Source organism: Lepus europaeus, chromosome 1, assembly GCF_033115175.1.
Source record: "Lepus europaeus isolate LE1 chromosome 1, mLepTim1.pri, whole genome shotgun sequence".
Classification (NCBI taxonomy): domain Eukaryota; kingdom Metazoa; phylum Chordata; class Mammalia; order Lagomorpha; family Leporidae; genus Lepus; species Lepus europaeus.
This window is the reverse complement of record NC_084827.1, coordinates 101,541,903-101,569,425: the sequence shown is the minus strand read 5'-3', so window position 1 is coordinate 101,569,425 and position 27,523 is coordinate 101,541,903. Positions and strand designations below refer to the sequence as shown.

The 27,523-nt window shown below is 40.1% G+C and overlaps 1 protein-coding gene across 20 annotated transcripts in view; it reads left to right on the top strand.

Moving 5' to 3' along the window:
* BAZ2B (bromodomain adjacent to zinc finger domain 2B) overlaps positions 1 to 27,523 on the top strand; it is a 449,666-nt gene that overhangs the window by 281,450 nt on the left and 140,693 nt on the right. For all 20 annotated transcript variants that reach the window (XM_062187182.1, XM_062187176.1, XM_062187160.1 and 17 more), the window contains one exon: positions 17,881 to 18,027. In XM_062187182.1, the coding sequence (XP_062043166.1) occupies positions 17,883 to 18,027 (145 nt within the window). In that variant the 5' untranslated portion in view covers positions 17,881 to 17,882. The remainder of the gene's footprint in view (positions 1 to 17,880; positions 18,028 to 27,523) is intronic.

Here is a 27,523-nt window from a genome sequence, read left to right as displayed (position 1 = left end):
ACCCCATGGGAGACCAGGAGAAGCACCTGGCTCCTGCCATCGGATCAGCGCAGTGTGCCGGCCGCAGCGCGCCTACCGCAGCGGCCATTGGAGGGTGAACCAATGGCAAAAAGGAAGACCTTTCTCTCTGTCTCTCTCTCTCACTGTCCACTCTGCCTGTCAAAAATTAAAAAGAAAAAAAAAGAAATATATATATGTGATTCCTTACTGAAAAATTATTTCTTTTTAATGCCTTTTGTGATTTTGTGAGTTATTTGGTTAATGACAACTGAAAATGAAGCTCCAAAGTTTGTGACCACTTCATCTCCTTTTGGACCAGACAAAAGATCGAGTGTGAATCATCTTCTTAAGGTCCCTAACAAGGACAGATTTTACATCTAGAAAAGAGCTCATTATGTTGCTGATCACCTGTGATCAAGAATTTGTCCTATGCCAGATTTACATTTTAAGGTCATTTCTTTCCCTTAAAAAATAGAAAACAGGTGTTTTTAATTTCTGTATAGTAGTTACTAATGTGGGAAATTGGAAGACTGAAAAGCATAGGAAGAAATGGAAGCCACTCATAATTTCACTATTTTGAAATAATTATTGTTAACAGTGCCTTTCCCCCTTCACATTATACCATTGATTTTTTTCTTGTGTTAGATATTATTACTATTCACTTAAATAAATATTTTAGTGTATTTAACCAACCTATTTTTTGGTTATAGAAATTCTCAGATTTGGATATGCCATTAGCCCTCTTAGGGTTTTTTTTTTTTTTCATAACTTACTTATTTTATTTGAAAGCCAGAGTGACAGAGAGAGAGGGGGAGACACAGAGAGATCTTCTATCTGCTAGTTCATTCCCCAAATGGACACAGTGGCTAGGGTTGGGATAGACTGAAGCTAGGCTCCTGGAACACTATCTGGGTCTCCCACATCAGTGGCAGGAGCCTAAGTAATTGGGCCATCTTCCACTGCCTTCCCAGACACATTAGCAGGGTGTTGAGTTGGAAACACAGCCAAAAGTCCCTAAGTCTAAACAGTTTTTATTTAGTCTTTTTGTTTTTATCAAGAAGACACTCATCTTTTTCTTCATTTTTTCTTATATTTTTTATTAAAACTTACTTTGTATCACAATTTAATTGTTCACAGTGCCTGAGATCTGCTTCTTCCTTTTACTTCTTAAAATTTTTAAAATCATAGTGTCCAGAACTTTATGTCCTAATATTATCCTAACACAGGTTATAATAAAATGACTTTTTTTTTTTTTGACAGGCAGAGTGGACAGTGAGAGAGAGATAGAGAGAAAGGTCTCCCTTTGCCTTTGGTTCACCCTCCAATGGCCGCCGCAGTAGGTGCGCTGCGGCCGGCGCACTGCGCCGATCCGATGGCAGGAGCCAGGTGCTTCTCCTGGTCTCCCATGGGGTGCAGGGCCCAAGGACTTGGGCCATCCTCCACTGCACTCCCGGGCCACAGCAGAGAGCTGGCCTGGAAGAGGGGCAACCGGGACAGGATCGGTGCCCCGACCGGGACTAGAACCCAGTGTGCCTGTGCCGCAAGGTGGAGGATTAGCCTAGTGAGCCTCGGCGCCGGCTTAAAATGACTTTTTAAACAAATTTGAGGCGAGAGAGCCAGAGAGCACCCCCAATTGCATTACTCCCCAAATGATCACAGTGGCCAGGGCTGGGACATGTTAAACCTGGGAACTGGAAACACAATCCAGGTCTCCCACATTACTGGCAGGAATCCAATTACTTTGAGTAATCACCACTGCCTCCCACGGTATGTGTTTATGGGAAGCTAGATTCAAGAACCAGAGTACAGAATTGGACCTGGACACTGACATGGGACACAGGTGTGTCAGCCAGTATCCTAACCACTAGGTCAAACATCCACCTCATATCAAAATGATTTTTTAAAGAGGTGGAGTTAGGTCAAACTTCTGTCTCTGATACTTAACACCATTTGGGTATGGCAAGTTACTTAGTCTTTCTAGGTCTGTGTTTCCTCATTTGTGAAAAGTATTATTAATACTCATATTTACAGTTGGAGTTTGCTTAATATAATTAAGTTAATGAAATGAAAATGCATAGTGATACTTTTTTTGGGGCAGATAGAGATATAGACAGTGAGAGATAGAGAGAAAGGTCTTCCTCCCGTTAGTTCACTCCCCCAATGGCCGCTACGGCCAGTGCTGAGCCGATCCGAAGCCAGGAGCTGGGTACTTCCTCCCAGTCTCCCATGCGGGTGCAGGGACCCAAGCACCTGGGCTATCCTCCTCTGCCCTCCCAGGCCACAGCAGATAGCTGGACTGGAAGAGAAGCAACCGAGACTAGTACCCGGTGCCTCAACCGGGACTAGAACCCGGGGTGCCAGTGCCATAGGAGAAGGATTAGCCAAGTGAGCCACAGCACCAGCCCAAACTTATTCTTAAGCGTGAGTTGATATTTTAGGCTCTGTGGATCTTATGGTTTCTGCAACAATTGCTCAACTCTGCCATTGTACAAAAATGATCACAGCAGTAGCCAGTAACACTTGATTTACAAAAATAGGCACCCTGGCTATAGCACATTGTTTGCTGAACCCTTGCTCTTGAGAAAACTGTGAAAGAAATAGATCAGGGTGGTGGCTATGGAGATGGAGACAGTGGATCAATTTAAGATTTATGATGTAAGTGAAATTGAGACAAACTGGTGATGGATTGAATGTGGTGGGTCAGGAGAGTAAACATACTCCTGCTAATACATCCTCCTATAGGGGATTCACACATTGACATATGGGGTTAGTTTTGTGGTTTAGTTCCAAGATTAAAGATACAGTTACATAAAATTTTCTGATTTGTGCTTGTAATCTCCCAATTGAATTGCTGCTGATTTTGTACTCTCCTGATCAAATTGTTGTCAAGTTATAACAATGCTATTTATCTCCTGGTTGAATTCTGTGTTCTTTTCATACAGGACTGGAGACTCATTCAATATGATTTTGCTTAATTTTTGTGCCTCATTATGGCAGTGGGATCCCAGCACTGAAGTCACATGGTGACATGTTAGGGAATTAAATTTAGAGAGCCAGACTTGAGTGAATGAAATTGTGAAAGGATGGTAGAAAAGTAGAAACTCTCTATATAATTAGTTTTAAGAATCTTAATTGAAATGAGACAGCTAAATTGGAATGAGTAATCAAAAAAGGAATTTTGTTGTTGTTGTCTCTCAAGATTAGGGATGACCAAAAGGATCCAGTAGAGTAGAGATGCAGAAAACAAAACAACGACCAATGGAAAAGATCCCTTACAAGCTTTGAAAAGATAAATTGAGGGAATGAAGGAATATACCTCCTCCATTTTAGCAGGAAGGAAGGAAAGGATGGATATGTGCCATTAGCTTTTAGATTTTAAGAGGCAGAAAATTGTCTTTCTACAGTGTTTGAAGTTTGTTACTTGGTTAGCCACCACCCCCACTAGTAGATTCCTCATAATTAATGTCAGTGCTTATTCTACAGTTATCTCATTCTTATTCTTTTGCTCTCCTTCTTTAAAGAAACAAAGAATAGAGAGAACTGAGCATCACAGGGAGATTGAAAAGGAATAGTACACAGATAATGAGATGCATCACTTACAACCTCCCCACATAGGTCATTGACTCAACTAGTCTCAGTCTGGGTATTTGGGATGCAGCATTAGGAAGATGTCCTCCATGAGGGAATAAGATGTAATTCAAAGATACATTATACAGTGGTTTGAAATTAGACCAGGGAACAATGAAAGTGCCTCCTTGAAGCTGAGGACTCAGATGTTGAAGTCACAGTAAATAGATTTGGACAGATGGCCATGTTATTATGAGCTGGAACAAGACAGATATCCATTAGCCCAATGCTGTGCAAGCTTATTTTATAGTAGTGGGGCTCTTTCTTCAAACAATATCATACATTGAATCTCAATAAACAAAACACGTTAAAGAAGACCTTTGATGGAAGCAGGTAGCATGGGGGCCAGAGCCAGAGCATCTATTCCCAGGTACTTACAAGTACCCTGAAACTCTTTGGAGCATTCTGAAAGGTAATTTCAAGCAGTAACAGGCATTTACAAACCTTTTTCTTTTATTGATTTAATTATCATTAGGGCGAGCATAGTGTAAAATGCCCAGGTGATACCAAAAGATACCCAGTGAAAAAGAATTCTCCCATCCCAGGATCTTAATTCCCCAGTCCCTTTGCCTAGAATTATATTCAGTTACTGGTTCCTTGTATGGATTTCTTCTAGAAATACTCTTTTTTAAAAAAAGATTTATTTTTTATTTATTTGAGAGGCAGAGTTAGAGAGAGAGAAGGAGAGAGAGGTCTTCCATCCACTAGTTCACTCCCCAAATGGCAGCAATGTGGTGTGTGCCAGGCCAAAGCCAGGAGCCAGGAGCTTCTTCTGGGTCTCTTATGTAGGTGCAGGGTCCCAAGCACTTGGGCCTTCTTCAGCTGTTTTCCCAGGCTATTAGCAGAGAGCTGAGTCAGAAATAGAGCAGCTGGGTCTCGACCTGGTGACCATTTGGAATGCCAGCATCACAGGTGGTGGCTTCACCTGCTATGCCACAACACCCACCCCACCTAGAAATATTTTATGCACATACAGACATAAGAATGTATCCCCTCCTTTTTTGTCTTTATCACAAATTAGAGCTCACTGTGTATATTCTTCCTACCTTGCTCATTCATTTTGAACCTTTGCTCAGATGCATCTACCTCGTTCTTGTTAAATAGCTGCATGGTAATATAAAGTTTTTTTTTTTTTTTTAAATTTTTGACAGGCAGAGTGGACAGTGAGAGAGAGACAGAGAGAAAGGTCTTCCTTATTGCCATTGGTTCACCCTCCAATGGCCGCTGCGGTAGGCATGCTGCGGCCGGCACACTGCGCTGATCCGATGGCAGGAGCCAGGTGCTTCTCCTGGTCTCCCATGGGGTGCAGGGCTCAAGGACTTGGGCCATCCTCCACTGCACTCCCTGGCCACAGCAGAGAGCTGGCCTGGAAGAGGGGCAACCGGGACAGGATCGGTGCCCCGACTGGGACTAGAACCTGGTGTGCCGGCGCTGCAAGGCGGAGGATTAGCCTACTGAGCCGCGGCGCCGGCAATATAAAGATTTAAAAATCTAATTTAATGATTCTTTGTTGATAGAAATGTACATTTTTAAAAGTTTTTTGCAATTACTGTTTTAATAAGTATCCTTGAAATTTTTTTTTTTTTTTGACAGGCAGAGTGGACAGTGAGAGAGAGAGAGAAAGGTCTTCCTTTTTGCCATTGGTTCACCCTACAATGGCCGCCGTGGCCAGCACATCGCGCCGATCCGATGGCAGGAGCCAGGTGCTTCTCCTGGTCTCCCATGGGGTGCAGGACCCAAGGACTTGGGCCATCCTCCACTGCACGCCCGGGCCACAGCAGAGAGCTGGCCTGGAAGAGGGGCAACCGGGATAGAATCCGGCACCCCAACTGGGACTAGAACCCAGGTGTGCCGACGCCACAAGGCGGAGGATTAGCCTGTTGAGCCACGGCGCCAGCCTGAAATGTATCTTTAAGAATATGTGTGAATGTATGTCCAAGATAAATTCTTTTGAAAACATTTGAGGAGGAAAGTGGCAACATTAGAAAGACAAATATAATATTAGCATGATCAGAACAAAGTGGTTTTCTTTCTTTGCATGGTATTTACTACATCTCAGCCTCACTTTGTTCTTTAAGAAATATATCATGTGGCAGGTGTTTGGCCTAATGGTGAAGACATCTTGAGACTTCTGCATAGCACCTCTAAGTGCCTGGGTTCAAGTCCTGGCTCTGCTGTCAGTTCCAGCTTCCTGCTGTTGTACGTCCTGGTAGGGAGCCAGTGATGGTGGCTCAAGTGGTTGGGTTGCTACCACCCACAAGGCAGACCTGGATTGAGTAGCAGCTTATGGTTTCAGTTTTGCCCAGCCCAAGCCATTGAGGGCATTTGGGAAATGAATCACCGGAAGAGGATGATTTCTCTCTCTCTCTCTCTCTCTCTCTCTCTCTCTCTCTCTCTCTCCCTCCCTCCCTCCCTACCTCCCTCCTCCTCTCCCCCTCCCTCCCTCTCCCCCTCCCTCTCTCCCTCTTTCTGGCCCCATCCCTGTCTCTCTCCATCCTTCCTTCTCTCCTTCCCTCTTTTTTCTCCCATCTCTCTGCTTATCAAATAAATTTATATACATATGTGTGTGTTTGTGTGTGTGTACATATACATACATATATACTTACAAAAGAAATATGTTGTTTTCCCTATTGTATAAGTTCTTCCTCCACATTAAAGGGAGTTTTTATTTTGGTGCCCAAGACACTTAGTGGTTAGGATCTTTGTTTCCTGGGCTTCTGATATGCATGTGTATTTTACAGAGTACTGTAGTTTCTGTTTGATTCATTGGTTTTTTATTTTGTTTTGTTGTTGTTGTTGTTGTTCAGCCTCTTTTGTGTTGGCCTCAGTTGTTTTCCAGATTCAGTTTTAATTGTTTTTCTTAGTTAAGCAAACTTCAGCTCCTTTCCCTGTTCTTTGGAGTTCCTTGCATTTGTAGATGAAAGAATCAGTTAATCCCACATTGACTTTCTTTTTTGGTCTTTATAACCTTTGTATCCTTGTTAGAAATGTCTGAGTCTAGTCAATATTGAATTCATAGGTGGTAAATCTTGCTCACATCTTCCCTTTATATTCTTGTATGTGTTTTCCACATGTCATAGGATAACCTCTGCCCCCACAGATCTCTCATGGCAATGGAAGCTCCCTGAATAGATTGTTTACTGAGCAGGATGAAAACCATGCTTTACTCTGGGATAGTTTTCTCATCATCAGGTCTCTTGAGGTATAACTAAGATGAGTAAATCTTTAAAAAATTTAGCAGAAATCTATAATTTAGCATGACACACATTTATTTATTTATTTATTTAACAGGCAGAGTAGATAGTGAAACAGAGAGAGACAGAGAGAAAGGTCTTCCTTTTTGCCATTGGTTCACCCTCCAATGGCCGCTGCGGCCGGTGCATCTCGCCGATCCGAAGCCAGGAGCCAGGTGCTTCTCCTGGTCTCCCATGGGGTGCAGGACCCAAGGACCTGGGCCATCCTCCACTGCCTTCCCAGGCCACAGCAGAGAGCTGGCCTGGAAGAGGGGCAACCGGGATAGAATCCGGCGCCCAACCAGGACTAGAACCCGGTGTGCCGGCGCCGCAAGGTGGAGGATTAGCCTGTTAAGCCATGGCACCGGCCATGACACACATTTAGATACAGAATCGAGCCAATGACAGGAAGGATATGTAAGAAAATAGAGTCAAACTATTAAATGTGTTAATGCAGTATGAATTTGTGAGTATATATGTGTGTTGCTGTGTTTGTTTCTTGTTGCGGAGGTTGTTTTTTAACCACTAAGTTCATAAAGCTCTGTTAGGGACTTGGATTTAGTTTCATTCAGTCCCATCATTTTACTGGTAAGGAAACTAGAACTAGTGAGTAGGGGAGTCTGAGACTTGCTCCAGATCACTTTTTAGAGCATAGAGTATCTGATAGCCAGACAGCTTTGTTGGAGGGTGTAATTAATTGAATGTTTACAGTGGTGGTTACATGTGCCCCATGACAAAGGATATCAGTCCACTTCATATATTTGTGTCTTAAGCCATAATATACTATACTTCATTTCTTGAAATAACTTTCTGAAAATAATGGTAAATAAAGAGTATATAGATACAATTCTTTTCCTGCTAACATGTTATATTCAGAGAATGATTTTCTCTGCTCATAAGGTTTTTCTGCCTCATCTATTTCCCAAGACCCCTTAACAGAAAATTTGTTTTTGTTTTGCTCCTTTGTATCTTGAATTATTGTATATTCAAATATTTAGCAACCTGGAAGTTATATAAATAAATAGTTATACACAACCTTTGTTAGAACTGTTTTATCCAACCTAAAGAAGAAAGATAGTTACTATCTACTCTTCCTATTTAGGATATTTCAATTGAAGTTACTTTATAAGGAGAAGGGACTCAGTGCTTTAAACTTCCACAGAAAGTAATATCTAAGTCTATTCTTTTATGTAATTTCTTAATTGAAGTATCTGGATCTATTCTACAGCTGTACTTTAAAAACTAAAACATTAGCGCAACTGGAAGACAGGGAGCTGATCATGTTTACTTTTCTTAGTTAACATGCCATGCCCTCTCTATTTGCACCTGTTCAGGTTTACACCTGCCAGCTGTCAGTATTCATAAACTATGATTACACAAGAAAGGAATATTTGATATACATGAATTTGAACAGTATTATCATTAACAACTGATCACTGAATTTTTTTGTAGTACAAAGAAATCATCATGCAGGAAAGAAATTGTGTTCTTCATTTTCATAAGTTCTGATTTTTGTTTTTAGAATTGTTATAGATAAATATTATTTTAGTAAATATAGCAAGTTTTTTGCCCAGTATAAGTGAGCATTATGATGTTCATTCATTGTGTATTACATTAGTGGTTTTAAGCAATTTGGAAAAAATGTGAAATCTAGAGACTTTTAGAGGTGTGATAACACAAAAGACATGTTGAATATAATTTTATCATTTATTAGAGTGGGCCTGGGTCATCTGAATTGGCTTGAATCATCGAACTATTGTAGTTATGTAAAATTGCTACTTAAAAGAAAGTTCCAAGCCAGCACCATGGCTCAACAGGCTAATCCTCCGCCTTGCGGCGCCGGCACACCGGGTTCTAGTCCCGGTCGGGGCACCGGATTCTAGGATTCTATCCCGGTTGCCCCTCTTCCAAGCCAGCTCTCTGCTATGGCCCAGGAAGGCAGTGGAGGATGGCCCAAGTCCTTGGGCCCTGCACCCCATGGGAGACCAGGGTAAGCACCTGCCTGGCTCCTGCCTTCGGATCAGCGTGATGCGCTGGCCGCAGCAGCCATTGGAGGGTGAACCAACGGCAAAAAGGAAGACCTTTCTCTCTGTCTCTCTCTCTCTCACTGTCCACTCTGCCTGTCCAAAAAAAAAAAAAAAAAAAAAAAAAAAAAAAGTTCCATCTAGATGAATTCTAAATAGTGCAGTTTTTGATACTTTAGGTCAGGGTTTCTCATCCTTAGCACTACTAACATGGTGGGTTGGATAATTCTTTGGGGAGCTCTCCTATATTCTGTAGCATTTTCAGCAACATCCCTGACCTTTACCCACTCAATTTGTGCCCTCTCAGTTGTGACAATCAAAAATGTGTCCCAAATATTCGTTGGTAGAAAAAGTAGGAAGGTGTCTTAAAGTTCTCCCTGGTTGAAAACCACCGCTTTAGATCATGGGAAGAATCTATAAAGAATCAAATCATTTGCAATCTCTTTTATTCTGCACATTTTCTTTCACTGTTCATGACAAGTTTGTTTTTCCCAATAGTGTTTATTTTCAATGATAGTCCATTTATCCTAACTGATTAGCTTTCTAAAGAAATAATTATGGGGACAAGGGTTCTGGTACAGTGGACAGAGCCACTGCTTGAGACACCTGCATCCCGTATCCAAGTGCTCGGGATTCAGTCCTGCCTCTGTTTCCAGTTCAGCTCCTGGCAGGCAGCAGGTGATGGCTTCAATACTTGGGTCCTTTTCACCCACATGGGAGAACCAGATGGAGTTTCTGGCTCCTGGCTTCAACCTGGCCTGTCTCAGTCTGTTGTGGGCTTTTGGGAAATTACCCAGTGAATCGGAGATCTCTTGCTCTGTGTCTCTCCATATCACTCTGTCTTTCAAATAAGTGAATAAACTTTAAAAAATACTTCTGAAGTTATACATTAAAGGCTGTAATCTCACGAATGGTCTTAAGTTAAAAGATATACCTGCTAGATATTCTTCTATGGGAGGGGAGTCTATATGGGTACAAAATTACATTTTGTCAAATTAAAAGTAAGGCACTAATTTTTCTCTATACTTACAGTTTATTTGGAAAGTTTTAAGATAACACACCTTGGAGCTGGCATTGTGGTTATGCAATGCCAGCATCCCATATGGGTGCCAATTTTAGTCCTAGCTGCTCGATTTCCCATCAGGTGCCCTAATGTGCCTGGGAAAGCAGTGGAAGATGGCACAAGTGTTTGGGCCCTGTACTCACGTGGGAGACCTACCTCCTGGTGGGAGAAGCTCATGGTTTCTGACTTTGCCCCGGCCCCACCCTGGCTATTGCAGCCATCTGGGGAGTGAAGCAGTGAATGGAAGATTAATTTGTATCTTTCTCTGTCTCTCTCTCTGTGTCTCTTTCTGCTTCTTTCTTTCTAATTCTGCCTTTCCAATAAATAAATAAATCTTTTATAAAAAAAAGATAACACACCTTGTTGATACCTATACAATTAAAAGGTATTTGTATTAGGTTCTTTCTCTCTTTTTCTTTTCTTTTTTCTTTAATTCCTTTCTTTCTCTTTCTTTCTTTCCCTCTCTCTCCTTCTTTTCCTCCCTCCCTCCCTCCCTCCCTCTTTCCTTTCTTTCTTTTCCTTCCTTCCTTCCTTCCTTCCTTTCGATTTGTTTATTTATTTGAGAGGCAGAGTTACAGAGAGAGGGAGAGCTAGAGAGAGAGGTCTTCCATCCACTGGTCCAGTCCCCAAATGGCTGTAGTGGCCAGAGCTGGGCTGACCCAGAGCCAGGAGCCAGGAGTTTCTTCTGGGTCTCTCACGTGGGTGCAAGGGCCCAAGCACTTGGGCCATCTTTTGCTGCTTTCTGAGGCCATTTAGCAGAGAGCGGGATTGGAAATGGAGGAGCTGGGATGTTGGCGCCGCAGAAGGAGGTTTCACCTACTAAGCTACAGTACCAGCTTCTATATTAGATCCTAGCACTATACCTAACTGAATAAAAATACAGTGCCATGGCAAGGATATCTGTATATAACATATAATTATAGGCTGGCACCGTGGCTTAATAGGCTAATCCTCCGCCTGCGGCGCCGGCACACCAGGTTCCAGTCCCAGTCGGGGCGCCGGTTCTGTCCCGGTTGCCCCTCTTCCAGGCCAGCTCTCTGCTGTGGCCCAGGAAGGCAGTGGAGGATGGCCCAAGTCCTTGGGCCCTGCACTCGCATGGGAGACCAGGAGAAGCACCTGGTTCCTGGCTTCAGATCAGTGCAGTGCGGCAGCCATTGGAGGGTGAACCAACGGTAAAGGAAGACCTTTCTCTCTGTCTCTCTGTCTCTCACTGTCCACTCTGCCTGTCAAAAACAAAAAACAAAACAAACAAACAAAAAAAACAACAACATATAATTATAACTCTGAAATACTCATTTTAACACAAAAACTCTAGAAATACTTTTTTTTTTCTTTGTTTTGTTTTTTTGCTGCCTCCTCTACACTAGATAATACACACAAAGATGTTTGTTGAGAACAGTTACTGGGGTGAGTGTTGAAATAGTGGTTAAAATGCTGCTTCCTGGAGTTGAGTACTGACTCCACTTCCAATTCCAGCTTCCTGCTACTGTGCACCCTGGGAGGCAGCAGGTGATGGCTCAAGGACTTGCGTTCCTACCAGTCATGATGGAGACCTAGATTGAGTTTGAGAACCTGGCTTCAGACTGGCCCAGCCCTGGCTGTCGTGGGCATCTGGGGAGAGATGCAGCAGATTGAAGATTTCTGTCTGTCTCTTTCTCTCTGCCTTCCAAATAAAATGCAAAGGGATAAATAAAGTTTAAAAACTAACAATTATTGAATGATAGGTACTCAGCACCTTACATAGTTTATTTCATTTAATCTTCCCAATTATATCTTTAGATTTCTCATGAAGAAACTGAAAAGTCAGAGAAATTGCATAGTTTCCAGAGTCACAATTATCACATACCTCACTGACACAATCAATATAAATTTATCTGCATTCCTTCCGTGCTTCAATTTCCACTTGTTGGCCACAATGCATATGTGCATATATATATATATATATATATAGAGAGAGAGAGAGAGAGAGAGAGAATTGCTATTGGCATACGCTGTGATTTTTTTTTTTTTTTACTTTTTTGAAGTAATTGTAGACAAAGATGGAAAATACGGAGTTAAATATTTTTTCTCCTAATGTTAATAATTTATATAACCATAGTACCTTTATTGAAATTATAGTTACCAGGAAATCCGCAATGATACAATTAGCAGAACTACTGACCTTAAATTTATTTTGTCAGTTTTTTTCTTTAATGACTTTTTTTTCCAGAACCAACATAGGATCCCATGTCACATCACACTTAGTTGTGTCTCCTTGGCCTTCACCCTATGGCAGTTCCTCGGTCATTCCTTTTCACTCATGAGTTTGACATTAATTCGGATTTATATGAAATCATGGTTCAACTAAGATCATTTATTATTAGGAAGAATTCCACAGAAGTTCTGTGCCCTTCTTGGGGCATCAAAGAATACCTGCTACCTTACAGGCAATGTACTTTGTCCACTATGGAGTTATTCTTCCCTATTTTTATTTTTTAAATTTTTTTTATTTCAAGATTTATTTATTTATTTATTTAAAAGGTAGAATTACAGAGAGACAGAAAGAGAGAGCTCTTCCATCTGCTGGTTCACTCCCCAAATGCCCACAAAGGCTGAGGTTGGGCCAGGCCAAAGCCAGGAGTTTCATCTGGGTGTCCCACATGGATGGCAGAGGCCCAAGAACTTGGGCCATATTCTGCTGCATTCCCAGGTGCATTAGCAGGGATCTGGATCAGAAGTGGAACAGCCAGAACTTGAACTTGTGCCCGTAGGGGATTCCTGTATTGTGGGTGGCTTAACATGCTGTACCACAATGCCAACCTCCCTCCCCCAGTTTTTATGTAATAAATATTTTGGAGGAGCTACTTTGAGACTACGCAAAGACTTTGTGTCTCCTCAGACTTTGACATGCTTCTCTTACCATCCTGTGGATTGCTTTGTGGATTGTTCACAAGAGAGATTGCCTTACCTTTTAACTTTCATGTTGATGGCCAGGTTTTCTTTCAGAGCTACACGTGTACTTCAGCAGATGATAATAAATAAAATCTGGCAACAGTAGTATTTAATTTAAAAAGGACATTTGAAAAGCTAATCCTTATTAATTCAAGCATAAGGCTATTTTCAAAAGTTTATTTATATTTTATTAAATCGAAAAGTAGGATATTAGAGAGAGGGAGAGACATTTTCCATCTGCTGGTCCACTCCTCAAATGGCTGCTACAGTCAGGGATGTGCCAGGCAAAAGCCAGGATACAGGTACTCTATCCTGATCTTCCATGTTGGTGCAGGGCCTATTTACTTGAGTCATCTCTTGATTGTTCCCAGTTACATTAGCAGGAAGCTGAGTTCAGAAGCAGAGCAGCCAGTACTCAAATCAGCACTCTCTAGTATGTGTTACCAGTGCTGGCGTGGCAAGCAGCAGCTTTACCAGTTGTGCCACAATAGCAACCCAAACAATTTTCTTTCTGGAATAGCAAAGGTTAGAATAGGTTAGATTTATTAAATTTTTATAAGATATAAAAAAGAGTAAGTGTATGATGAACATGGAAAAGTTGGCTATATTTTGGCTTACTAGAAGTAGGAAACTCAAATAAAATATGAAGAAAAAACCTCAACAACTTAGGGCCAGTTTAGAAAAGAACAGTACTTTGCATACAAGGAGAATATTCACCTACCTAGGAGATCATACTGGCTAACAACATGTATCTAGGATCAACATAATTGAAATAAAATAATAAATGAATAATAATGCATGTAATAGGACTTCTAAGTAAAATGGCTGCATGCATACACATGTGTTTTTTAAAAGTCTTTTCTCACTTACGTGAACAAAAAGAACCCAGAAATAGAAAATTTACTTTTCCAGAAACTAAAAAGGTCCCCAACTGAAACTGCTAGCTCTAGTTCCACTCTTTCTCATTACAGGTTAAAATTTTATTTTTATTTGTCAACGATGCTATAACAAAGAAATTCCTTACTTCCTGGTACTGTATTTCTGCACAGTGGATTCTGAAAACTAGAATTGCAAGATCCAAGTGTGTGTGTACATATATATAAATATATATTATATATACATATATAAATAATATATGCTTATAAATATGTATATATATACAAAGATAGATGAAATTTTTAATAAATACTTTCAGATTACTTATTCAGGAAAATAATCTCCAGTGAGCAGTATGTATATGAGACTAATTACTTCACCTTCCAGATTTTCCTTATTTTAGTTTTGAATAAAGTTATATGAACAAAAAAATGCCTTAACTTCAAAGCATATTAAACTATAAAAATGGTAATAATTATTATTTTTTGAGGTCTTGTACACCAAGTACTCAGCTGAAGTGCTTATCTTGTTATTGCCACCAAATTATTTTTGCTGTGGAGCACAAAGGCAAATTTAAAAAATACTTCCACTACTTTAAAAATAATACATTTATTTTTGGGATAATGAGGTTATCAGCTATAAAGAAAAATACACCCTTTTTGTATAAAGTCTTTCTAGGTACATAATATACACTTATAGATTTAGTGAAATGAGGCAATGAAAATAATTTATAGAGAAAGGTTATTAGCCATGGACCTTACCATCAGTCAGTAACATGTCTCAGAGTTCATTAGTGATTGTTGCTAACCCAAAATCAGCCCTTTAAACATTAGTTCTGTGTGACACAGAACAACTTCTAAAACTGGTAGCAAGAGTTGCTACAGATCCCCTAAAACTGGTTCTGCTCACCCATCAGGTGGTGAGCTAGTCACTGGCATTGCGTTGGTGGAAGCAAGGAGGTGTTTCTTGCAGTACAGAGCAAGCAGCTGGGCAGGTATTGCCTAATTCCTGGGCTCCCTGAGGGTTAAGGAAGAAGGTTCTTATGGACTGACACTGGGGCTGAGAGATGCATGTTGGGTTCCTGTTCAAGTTCCTAGTGGTCAGTGGTGCTTGTTGCCTTCATTTGATCAGGAGGACTGTGTTCTTCAGGGAATTTATATAATGGGCTTCAGTCTGGGGCTCCCTGCAGGTAATAGTTATTTTCTTCTCCCTATCTGAAATTCCACAAAATGAAACCCCTCAAAGCAATACCGACAATGAAGGTGTTACCTACTAGAGAAACAAATGACCTCATGAGTCCAGGGACTAGAACCTTGTAGGGCCAGCTGCACCACTCCTTCAGTTCAGTGAATTGATGTTAGCAGTGGTTGATTTGCCTTCAGACGGCAGGGCAAGGGCACTTTAAGGTAAGGGAAGGAGGCTGGGAGACTGGAGCCTGATGATATCTAGCATTTGCATTCAAAGTACTGTCCAGGGACTCGGTTTCACTTGCAGCCATCAGTAGTAACTGTACCTTTCCTGTGAGAAAATTTGATACAGGCAAGAGATTTTATAAGAATATGTACATACTTATTATAGCTGCACCATAGTTTATGGAAGTGATTGATAGCAGTTCCAGAATATGAAAAGAAGTTTTTGAATTGTAAATGATTGTTAAACTCATTGAAATGGTCTTACTGATGATACTTTGTGCCAATCCAAAGTTAGCATCCCCATATGTATTACTCTTATGAAAAAATTTATCCACATACTTTATGGATTCAAGCAACATTTAAACATTTAAACATTAATATTGCATTATTATAATTAGTCAATACTTTGAAATGCAATTCAACTTTTTCATAGAAAATATAGTCATTATATGAGTTGGCTATAAAAGTCAATATAGAAATCTTTCCATAGATAGGGTTTTTTAAATGGTGACATTTTACCTGTGGCTTATAAATTCACTTATAGATGAGCAGTACACCATAGATTGTGTACTCCTTAAAACATTTTTAAACTTCATGATTTCTTTGCTTAATTGTGGCATCAGTGCATCCACAGAGTATTAAAATCATAATAGCCTATTCTGGATTTTTAATGTCAACATTGTAACTCTTACAAGTTTTATTCGCTAAGCAAATAAAAATGCTTAGAAGTGGTTTGGTCATTATAAATAGGTGATACTAAGGTGATTTTGAAATTATAGTTCAAACTTGACTTTAGAGAACATCCCATAATGTGTATGCCTTTTTGAGGGGGGGTGGAAGTACTCACTGTATTGGGGATTGCCAGGTCAGATTCTTCTAGTTTATTTTTTTAAGATTTATTTATTTGAAAGGCAGAGTTATAGAGAAACAGACAGAGAGAGACAGAGGAGAGATCTTCCATCCACTGGTTTACTCCCCAAATGACTGAAATGGCTGCAGCTGAGCCGATCCGAACCCAGGAGTCAGGAACTTCTTCCAGGTTTCCCACATGGCTGCAGGGGCCCAAGCACTTGGGCCATCTTCCACTGATTTCCCAGGCACATTGGCAGGGAGTTGGTTCAGAAGTGGAACAGACTGGACTAGAACTGGCACCCACATGGGATGCCAGTACCACAGGCAGTGGCTTTACCACTGTGCAACAGCACCATCCTGAAATTCTAGTACTAATAAGACATGCATGTATATCACTGTAGATTTATAAAACAAGCTGCTATACATTCAAATGTAGTTTTTTGGTTTGTTAAGATACTATGGGAATTACGTTGCAAGTGAGTAGATGATGAGATGATTTGGGAGGAATAAGAACATAACATGTTAATTTCCCTAAAGTTGTGACAACACACATTTGTATGAAATTACTATATTCAAATCTGACAATTAATTTTTTGGATGTAAGAAAACTCTGCAATCTTAGGATAAGAGAATATAATATACTTAACATTAAACTTATTTCATAAATTGGTATTTTTCTTTGTCTATTTTCTGTTGATAAAACAGAATACTTGAGGCTGGATAATTTATAAAAAAAAAAGAGATTTATTTGGCTCATAGTTCTGAAGGCAGGGAAGTTCATCTGCATCTGATGAGGACCATGAGCTTCATCAACTCATGGTTGGGAAGTAGAAAAGTAGAAAAGGAAAGCACAGGACATGGCCTCCTATAACACACACTCTTGGGAGACAGCCAGGCCTTTAAGAAAGGCATAAATCAATCTTAACAACTTCATCACCTCTTAAAGGTCCCGTTTACTAACACTGTCACTCTGAGGAATTTAGCCTCAACATGAATTTTCATGGGAACAACCCATATTCAAACAATAGCAGTATTATTAATTATTGTTTGTATATACTCCATATTTTACCTTTCTGAATAACATGGACTTCTAAGTTTGTTTAAAAAATATATAAAAGGCGGCCAGCGCCGTGGCTCACTAGGCTAATCCTCCGCCTGCAGTGCCGGCACCCCGGGTTCTAGTCCTGGTTGGGGCGCCAGATTCTGTCCCAGTTGCTCCTCTTCCAGGCCAGCTCTCTGCTGTGGCCTGGGAGTGCAATGGAGGATGGCCCAAGTGCTTGAACCCTGCACCCGCACGGGAGGCCAAGAGGAGGCATCTGGCTCCTTCCTGGCTTCGGATTGGCACAGCATGCCGGCCGTGGCAGCCATTTGGGGGGTGAACCAACAGAAAAAGGAAAACCTCTTTCTCTCTCTCTCTCTCTCACTGTCTAACTCTGCCTGTCTATATATATATATATATATATATATATATATATATATAAAAGGCTTAAAAATGTTTAAATCTTGGGCCGGCGCCATGACTCACTTGGTTAATCCTCTGCCTGTGGCGCCGGCATCCCATATAGGCGCCAGGTTCTAGTCCCGGTTGCTCCTCTTGCAGTCCAGCTCTCTGCTGTGGCCCGGGAAGGCAGTGGAGGATGGCCCAAGTGCTTGGGCCCTGCACCTGCATGGGAGACCAGGAGAAGCACCTGGCTCCTGGCTTCGGATCAGCATAGCACCGGCCATGGCGGCCATTTGGGGAGTGAACCAACAGAAGGAAGACCTTTCTCTCTGTCAAATAAATAAATTCAAAAAAATGTTTAATTCTTGTGAATAATTCCACTCACTAATCAGAGAATTCACATTTTCTCCCCCTCTTGTAGATATGGAGTCTGGAGAACGGTTACCATCCTCCACAGCCTCCTCTACGACACCAACTTCATCTTCTACACCTTCTGTGGCTTCAGCAGTTTCAAAAGGCGGCCTTTCCACTGGAGCTGCTTCACTTAGCTCTACAATCAACACATGTGGTGAATACCCTTCATTCACTCAATTTTAGAATACTCTGCTTTTATACTTGTTGCATCATAATGTTTTATTGATCGCTGAATAAAATATTCTCATGACCTCCAGGAACCTGTTGAACAATGGCTCTTAAAGATCTCATCTGTTTGCTTTTTTCTGGATTTTGCACTGAAGTAGCACTTATTATTCCATGCTTGTTAGAAACTCTTTTTGAGGTAGGCCAGTCGCCCGCGGAGCCTGCCAGGCTCCTGGCTCTAGGAGGCTGCCCAGGCGGCGCTGCCAACCGACCCCAGGTGCTAGCTAGCAGCAGAGGGAAGCCTCGGGAGCACACCTGAGGGTGTCCCCGGGTAAATATATATATATTAAAAAAAAAGAAACTCTTTTTGAGAATTTAACCTTATTGTCTTAATTTGTTTTGCCATTTTAACTAATAAACTAGCAAGGGTAAAGTCTTTTTAAACAATAGGCCCATAAGGAATCTTGAAGAAATACAAAGGAGTCCTTCTTAGTAAGGACTACACCAGTGCTATAGACCCTTTGCCCTAAATTTGTTTTCCAGTATTTGAAATGACCATCACAAGCTCCATTACCCCAGTTCACAGATGTATACTAATATACGTCATTTACTTGAGGGGAAAAATTTTTAAAACTTGGAATATGACAAGTTTCTTTTAAGTGTGAACAAAGTTTATGTTACTAAAAAGACCTATGGTAAAAATATTCTCAATTTTGATTAGTTATGTACATGGTATCTTTAAGGAATGTCCCAAATATTCTTTGCCCTTTTACACAGGTTTGTTATAATATTTTCTGTTGTTTTTTCTTAAATATCTAAACTGGATTAACTCATTCCTTTATTAGTAGGAAACACTTTAACCTTAATTTTTTTTTTAATTTTTTAGATTATTTCATGTTTTTTTAAAATTTATTTTTTGATTGGAAAGGCAGAGTTACAGAGAGCAAGAGAGAGAGAAAGAATCAGTCTTCCATCTGCTAGTTCACTCTCCAAATGGCCACATCAGCCAGGGTTGGGCCAGGCTGAAGCCAGGAGCCAGGAGCTTCTTTCAGGTCTCCAATATGGGTGTAATAGGCCCAAGCACTTGGAACATCTTTCACTGCTTTCCCAGGCCCTTAGCAGGGAGCTGGATCAGAAGTAGAGCAGCCGGGACACAAACCAGCACCCACATACAGGATACCAGCCTTGCAGCTGCAGGCTTTACCCACTACACCACAATGCCATTCCCATTTCATGTTTATAAACAATAAAACTAAATGATATTTTACTTTTTAAAGATTAGGTTTATAATTTTTATAAATAAAAAAATAAAATACAGAATCTTTACTTAAAAATATCCTAGCAAATTTTCATAGCTAAACTTTCACTTATTTTGTTTTGTCTAATCTATGGAATGATAAAATGGGTGTCCTTTTGTCACTGGATTACCACAGAACAATTTTTAAAAATTGTTTTGTAATTATGATTATAAAATAACTAAAATGTGGTTTTTAGAATTAATATAGCCCATTTTTGCCTACAGCTTGTAAAATCTTCATCAAGTACTTCAACAAATTTTATTTAAAATGATGGTTTGACCTTAAAGTTCATTGATAATATGCTATGCTCAAGATATTGATGCCACAATTGATGCTTTACTGTAGAGTGATTGTCTAAATCTTTGCACCCTGTTGCACTATTGTAATTACTCTTTCATTTTTTATAAGTCTTCTTCTTTCTTTTATTGTCAGTTCCTTTCTATGTGTTTTTCTAATTTATTCTCTTCCTTTAGATTTATTTCTAAATCAGTCATGGTATTTCTGGAGAAATATCTTTATAATGCTGAAGGTTTCCATAACATCTTTGAATATGCAACCTTGAGTTTTCTGAATTCATGATGCTGGAATTTCTTAGAATTCTTTTTAGTCATATGTGGGGCGCTGTTCTTTGTTACTGGTGCTTGGAAGCTGCATAAGGGCTGGGGTATGCTACTGGTACCTACAGAAATCTTGTCCACAAAGATTTTTTTTATCATTTATTTGCTAATAAAAGAGTTCAGCTTTTATGTTAAGATGCTTACATTGAATGATAGCAGTTTATTTACTCAGAAATATATCACTTATTAACATTACATTTTTAGCACCTTCAGCATGAGTTTTTCACTTTCTTGGTTACATGATTTTTATTTAAACTTTCACTATGTTGTAGTTCATGTTTAAAATGCAGAATTTCATTCCCTCCCAAAACACATAAGTTACTTAACAGAACACTTGGTTGTCATGTATAACTCACTTTATTATATTTTCCTTTCTTGTTTGATTTGTTATTTTTGGCCTATATATTGCCTGAAAACTCTCAGTATTTTAAAATAAAGTAAAAAAGCAATAATGGGCCCAATCATTCTTTATTTTATAATAAATATGTATACTATTTTACTTGAAAACAGGGATATTAAAATTACTTAAGAGAGAGTTGATGATAGTGATCCAACCACTTTATGTTAAACAATTTGATCTCCAGTGTTTATGGTACGTAGAAACAACAAAACAAAATTTTTGTTTTTAAAATGCAAAACCTCAACAGTTTTCTACTGGGCCTTCTGATATCATTCTGTTTTAAACAATTATTTTCTTTTAGAGAAACAGTAATTTCTCAGTCATCTTCATTAGTAGTATGTCAGAATTCCTCTGAGTTATAAAGGATATAATTCAAACCTGCTTTCAATTTTTAATTGATCAACTATTTTCTATTGAAACAACACCTTGTCAGGATCAAGACTATACCTACTTAGGATTTACTCTGTTACCATAATAAATGCTGGCATAAGACCTGAGACTCCTAGATCAGAGATTCTGTTGCTTGTGGAACAACAAACAGCAAAACACTAGAATTATGTTGACATCAATTATCTGTGTCCATCTAAATGCCTAAAAACAAATGCAAAAATTCAAGAAACAAGAATAAGGAAGAAACCATGATCCCCCCAAAAGAACACAACAACATTTCAATATTAGAATACAAAGATGAAGAGATTGAGGAAATGCTGAAATGGAATTAAAAAATTAATCATAGGATTACTCAGAAGCAATCAGAAGTAAATCCATGAGTTAAAGAAAACTATAGATGACATGAATGAAAATTTTCCCATGAAATTGAGATTTTAAAGACAAATCAAAATGAAATATTAGCAATGAAGAATTCAATAGAACAAATTAAAAATGCAGTGTAAAGCCTTAACAGCAGACTTGGTGAGGCAGAAGATTATCCAAACTAGAAGACAAATCTTTGGAAATCTTACAGACAGACTTAAATAGATAGATAGACAGATAGATAGATAGATAAGAGGAAGAAAATAGAAAACTTAAAAACAGTGTTGGAGACTTTTGGGTCAAACAAGCCAACATATGGGTTGTACAAGTTCCTGAATGTGTGGAATGAGAGAATGGGCTACAAGGCCTATTTAGTGAAATAATTTCAGAAAACTTGCCCAATTTGGAGAAAGAAAGGGACGCCCAAGTAGGGGAAGTACACAAACTCCTAACAGGCATGACCAGAAAATATCTTCACCATGACACATTATAGTCAAACTTTCCACAGTAAAATGTGAAGAAAAGATTCTAAAGTGTGCATGAGAGAAGCACCAGATTACTTTCAGAGGATCTCCAATTAGACTCACAGCTGACTTCTCATCAGAAACCCTACAGGCTAGAAGGAAATGGCAAGACATAGTCAAGTCTTAAAAGAAAAAAAAAAAAAACCTGTCACCCATAATACTGTACCCCACAAAGCTCTCATTTCTGAATGAAGGTGAAAGAAAGACCTTCCATAACAAACAGATGTGAAACAATTTGTTGCCACTCGTCCAGCCTTACAAAAGATGCTTAAGGATGTGCTACACACAGAAACACAGAGATAGCCATCATTATGAAAGAATGAGAAGGCAGAAAATCTGCCAGTAGAAGTACAAAATACAATGTAAACAATAGGAATGTTTATGGGAAAATGGCAGGGCCAAGCATAACTTATCAATAGTCACCTTGAATGTAAATGACCTTAATTCTCCAGTAAAAAGATACAGACTGGCAGAATGAATTAAAAAACAAGACGCATCTATTTGCTGCCTACAAGAAACATTATCTCACCAGAAAAGATACATGCAGACTGAAAGTGAAAGAATGGAAAAAATATGCCATGCTAACAGAAACCAGTGGTGTTGCCATCTTAATATCAGACCAAATAGATTTTAACACAAAAACTGTTAAAAGAGACATAGAAGGGCACTGTGCAATGATTAAGGGGTCAATCCAACAGGAAGATGTGACTATAATAAATGTTTATGTGGCCGGCGCCGCGGCTCAATAGGCTAATCCTCTGCCTGCGGTGCCGGCACACCAGGTTCTAGTCTCGGTTGGGGCACCAGATTCTGTCCCGATTGCCCCTCTTCCAGTCCAGCTCTCTGCTATGGCCTGGGAGTGTAGTGGAGGATGGCCCAGGTGCTTGGGCCCTGCACCCGCATGGGAGACCAGGAGAAGCACCTGGCTCCTGGCTTCGGATCAGTGCGATGCGCCAGCCGCAACGTGCTGGCCGCGGTGGCCATTGGAGGGTGAACCAATGGCAAAAAAGGAAGACCTTCCTCTCTTTCTCTCTCTCTCTCTCTCACTGTCCACTCTGCCTATCACAAAAAATAAATAAATATAAATGTTTATGCACCCAATTACAGGGCACCTGGCTATTTAAAAGAAATGTTAATGGATCTAAAGGGAGACATAGACTCCAATACAATAGTAATGGGAAACTTCATTACCCCACTTTCAGAATGGACAGATCAACCAGACAGAAAATCAGCAAGGAAACAACAGAGTTAATCAACACTATACATCAAATGGACCTAACAGATATCTACAGAACTTTTCACCCCACAGTGGCAGAATACACATTCTTCCCATCAGTACATGGAACTTTCTCTAGGATAGAACTTATGCTAGGCCATAAAGCAAGTCTCAGAAAATTCCAAAAAATTGAACTCATACTATGCATCTTCTCTGACCACAATGGAATAAAACTGGAAACCAACAACTCAAGACTTCTTAGATCGTATGCAGACACATGGAGACTGAGCAACATGGTCCTGAATGAACAGTGGGTCATAGAAGAAATAAAAAAAATGCTGGGAACAAATGAAGATGACAGCACATCATATCAAAATTTATGGAATACAGCAAAAGCAGTGGTAAGGAGGAAGTTTGTCGCAGTCAGTGCCTACATGAAGAAATTGGAAAGGTACCAAATAAATGAGCTATCAACGCATCTCAAGGTCCTAGAAAAACAATAAGCCAAACCCCAAATTAGTAGGAGGAAAGAAATAATTTAGAGATGAAATAAATAAAATTGAAACAAAAAATACAAAAAATTAGTGCAATGAAGAGCTGGTTTTTTGAAAAAATAAGCAAAATTGATACACCACTGGTGCAACTAACCAAAAAAAAAAAAAAAAAAAAGAGGGAGAAGATATAAATCAATAAAATTGAAGCTGAAAAAGGAAATGTAACAACAAATACCACAGAAATAAAAAGAATCATCAGGAATTACTACAAAGAGCTGTATGGCAACAAATTGGGAAACCTAAAAGAAATGGATAGATTCCTAGACACATACAACCTACTAAATTATCTATGTCCAAATCCCATAGGGATGATAAGGCTAGGCCCAGTTGAAAATTCTACGCCGTGGATTTGTCACAGCTGAGCTTGAGGTTCAGTCCCTCAGCAGCCTATGCTTGATCATGGCCAGACCCAGAACCTCAATCCAGGTCTCCTACATGGATTACAGGGCCTCCACTACTTGAATCATTACCTTCTTTCTCCAAGGTTTGCATGAGCAGGAAGCTGAAGTCAGAAGCCAATGCTAGCAATTGAACCCAGGCACTCTAATATGGGAAGCAGGCATCCTAATGGACATCTCTACCACTAACTACTTTGTTATAAAGAAAACAGGTTTATTTAGCTCACGATTCTAATGGCTAGAAAGTGCAGACAGTGTGGCACTACCATCTGGAGATGGCAGCCCCTGACTCTATCATAACACGGCAGAGAAGTGTTAAGGAAAATAGCTATCTACAGAACAGGTCAAGCACATGAAGTGGCCTCACTTTATAGTGACCCACTCTTGCTAGAACTACCTGGTCCTGTGAGAACTACATTAATTTCTTCTGAAGTGGTAGCCCCAAATAACCATCTGATAGGCCCCATCTCTTGAAGATCTACCAACTCTTAATACTGCCACCCTGGGGACCAAGCTTCTAACATATGAACCATAGCAGTGTGGTCTTGGTCTCGGCTTCAGAGATGGCACCTTCCTGGCATGTCCTCACATGACAGTGATCTGAATTCAGAGCACTGTACCTCCCCTTTAGAATTATTTTGGAAAGTACATGGTTATTAGCTGTCAGCCCAGTGTGAAAAACTGAATTTGTCTTTGGTTTTGGAATTCTCACCAGTTTGGGCTCTTGGTTAATGTATCAGTTCAGCTAGAGATAACAAAGATCATTAAATTATTTTTAAGTAAAAAAAAATTTAATATAAAGAATCAGATACTTTAAAAATTATGGAAGAGCTGGTACTTGGCCTCCACATCTCACTGACCTGCTGAGGAAATTACTTCTGGTTCATTCAGGACACCACTGTACCAACTGCTGCAATCTAGTGATACGAATCCACTGACAGAATGGGCTCCAGAGCTGGCCTGTGCTTTCTGCTAGATCTGAACCAGCAAGAAAGACACTTCATGTGTTACCAGTCACTCAGCTCAACTGTTTTTAATTCTTTTCAAATACATCTGATTGACAGCATCTAAATTACTTCCAGAACCCTGGCTGCAACAGACTGGTAAATGTAGTTTTTAGCTTCCAGCTCCTCCATCACAGGAAGGCACACTAAATGGAGGTTGAAATATATGTTGGATGAACCAGTTGTCTACCGGCTTCAGTTCATATGGTTTTAGTCCCCCTTCCATATCTGTATTGTAATGAACTTTTCTGATACATACATATGAGGTTTATTCCCATTCAAATGGTTCATTCATAATATTTCAGCAATGCATCAAATAGCTTCTGTATAATTACTAAAAATCTCCTTTGACATACCATTCTATGGGAGAATATAAATTAAACCAAATAGAATAAATCCTTAACTTAAAGTTATATGGCTCTTAACTCTCATACATAATAGCAAACATCTATACTGTTTACTTTTTAGAGTATAGGACTTTTTTTTTTTTTTCAAGAATTTCATCCCTTCTACACAGTATCATTCTTTATATACTGGGCCATATCTATAAGTATAAAAACATGTTCTTAACATCATTCATCCTAAAAAAAATAGTCCAAGGGAACTTTAGAAAGTTTGTGGAGGAGCAAGCCTTTAGCCCAGTGGTTAAGATGCCTGGGTCCCACAGAGTGCATGAATTCAATTCCTGGCTCCAGATCATCACTACAGCTTTCTGCCAACACAGAACTTGGCAGGCAGCAGTGATGGCTCCAATTATTGGACTATTGCTACCCATGTGGGAGGCCTGGATTTCATTCCTGACTTCTGGTTCCAGCCCTGGCCTTGGTCCAGCTGTTGAGGGTATTAGGGAGTGAAATAGGAGATGAGAGTGTTTTGTCTGTCTGTCTGTCTCCCTATTTCTCTCTCTATCTCTCTCTCTCTTAAATAATTAAAACAATTAAAAAATTTTTTAAACACTTAGGGAAAATGGAATAAAATGACAGGTTTATTTTGCTGTGAAAAAATTTCGAAATGCTGGCCAGGCATCTGCATTCAGTCTAGCAGTTAAGCCTTCAGTTGAGATGCCCATGGCCCATATTGAAATACCTGGGTCCAATGCCTAGCTCTGGCTCCCCTTTCCAGCTTCCGCCTAATGCAGACCCTGGGAGGCAGCAATGATGGTCCAAATGATTAGATTCTTGCCACCCACCTTTGAGACCTGGATTGAGTTCCTGGCTGCTGACTGCCTTCCTCCCCCTGTTGCAGCCATTTGGGGAGTGAACTAGTGGATGGGAAAACATCTCTGTCTCTCCCTCTCTCTGTTGAATAAATAAAATAAGTAAATAAATAATTTGAAACCATGCATGCAGAGAGAGATTGGGAAAATAAAATTTGCATCAAATAAAGTGAACTTTTAACTCATTTTTTTACAGGAGCTCATATATACCAAAAACCCTTATTTAACCTAAATACTCCTCTGTTTATTGCCCTGTTTGCCATAGTTTTTAAAGCCCAGCTTCTTTGTTGTTGTGTTTTTTTGTTTGTTTGTTTGTTTTGAACAGGCAGAGTGGACAGTGAGAGAGAGAGACAAAGAGAAAGGTCTGCCTTTGCCATTGGTTCACCCTCCAATGGCCGCCTTGGCCGGCGCGCTGCGGCCGGCACACCACACTGATCCGAAGGCAGGAGCCAGGTGCTTCTCCTGGTCTCCCATGCGGGTGCAGGGCCCAAGCACTTGGGCCATCCTCCACTGCACTCCCGGGCCATAGCAGAGAGCTGGCCTGGAAGAGGGGCAACCGGGACAGAACTGGTGCCCCAACCGGGACTAGAACCCGGTGTGCCGGCGCCGCAAGGCGGAGGATTAGCCTGTTGAGCCACGGCGCCGGTCTAGCCCAACTTTTTAAAAGAGATACCTACATATGCTTTCTCCTCCTTGTTTTTTCATGTCTATCTCAAACCACACCAATGCCATTTTTGCTATCCTGTTATCAGCCTTTCAGAATTTGACACAGTTGACCACCCCCTTCTTCTTGGAAATCTTTTATTTTATCTTCCATGGTACACTCTTCATTTTTCTCTGATATATCTTGCTGCTACTTCTTAGTTTTCTTTGCAAATGTCTTTGTTCATAAATGCTGCATTTCCCAGGTCTTGATCCTGAGGCCTCTTATCTCTTTGTTTAAATACACCAATTCATTCAGATTTTTGCCGATTCATTCAATAGCTTAAGCCATAAAAATAGTAATCTCTAGATTTTTCTCTTTCACTTTCACAGCAGAATCTTATTGATTTTACCTTGAAAATAACTTGAGGGAACAGGCATTTCGCCTAGTGGTTAAGTGCCTGTGTCCCGCAAGGGAGTCCTGAGTTTCATTCCTGGCTCTGGCTTCTGACTCCAGCCTCCTGCCAGTGCAGATGCTGGGAGGAGCAGTGATGACTCAAGTAATTGGGTTTCTGCCACTTACATGGGAGACCTGGCTTGTGTTCTTAGCTCTTGGCTTTGGCCTTGGCCCAGCTGCAGCTATTGGGGGCATTTGTGGAGTGAATCAGTGCTGGGAGCTCTCTCTGTTTCTTTCTCTGTGTCTCTGCCATTCAGATAAAATAAATAAAAAAAAAGCTTGACTCTGTAAACTCTGTCTCCACTACCACAGTCTATACTACAATCTCACCTGAATCATTAAAGTTCATTATTAACTGGATTCTTCAACTCCATGCTTGTCTTGCTTTAATCAGTTACTCTCATTA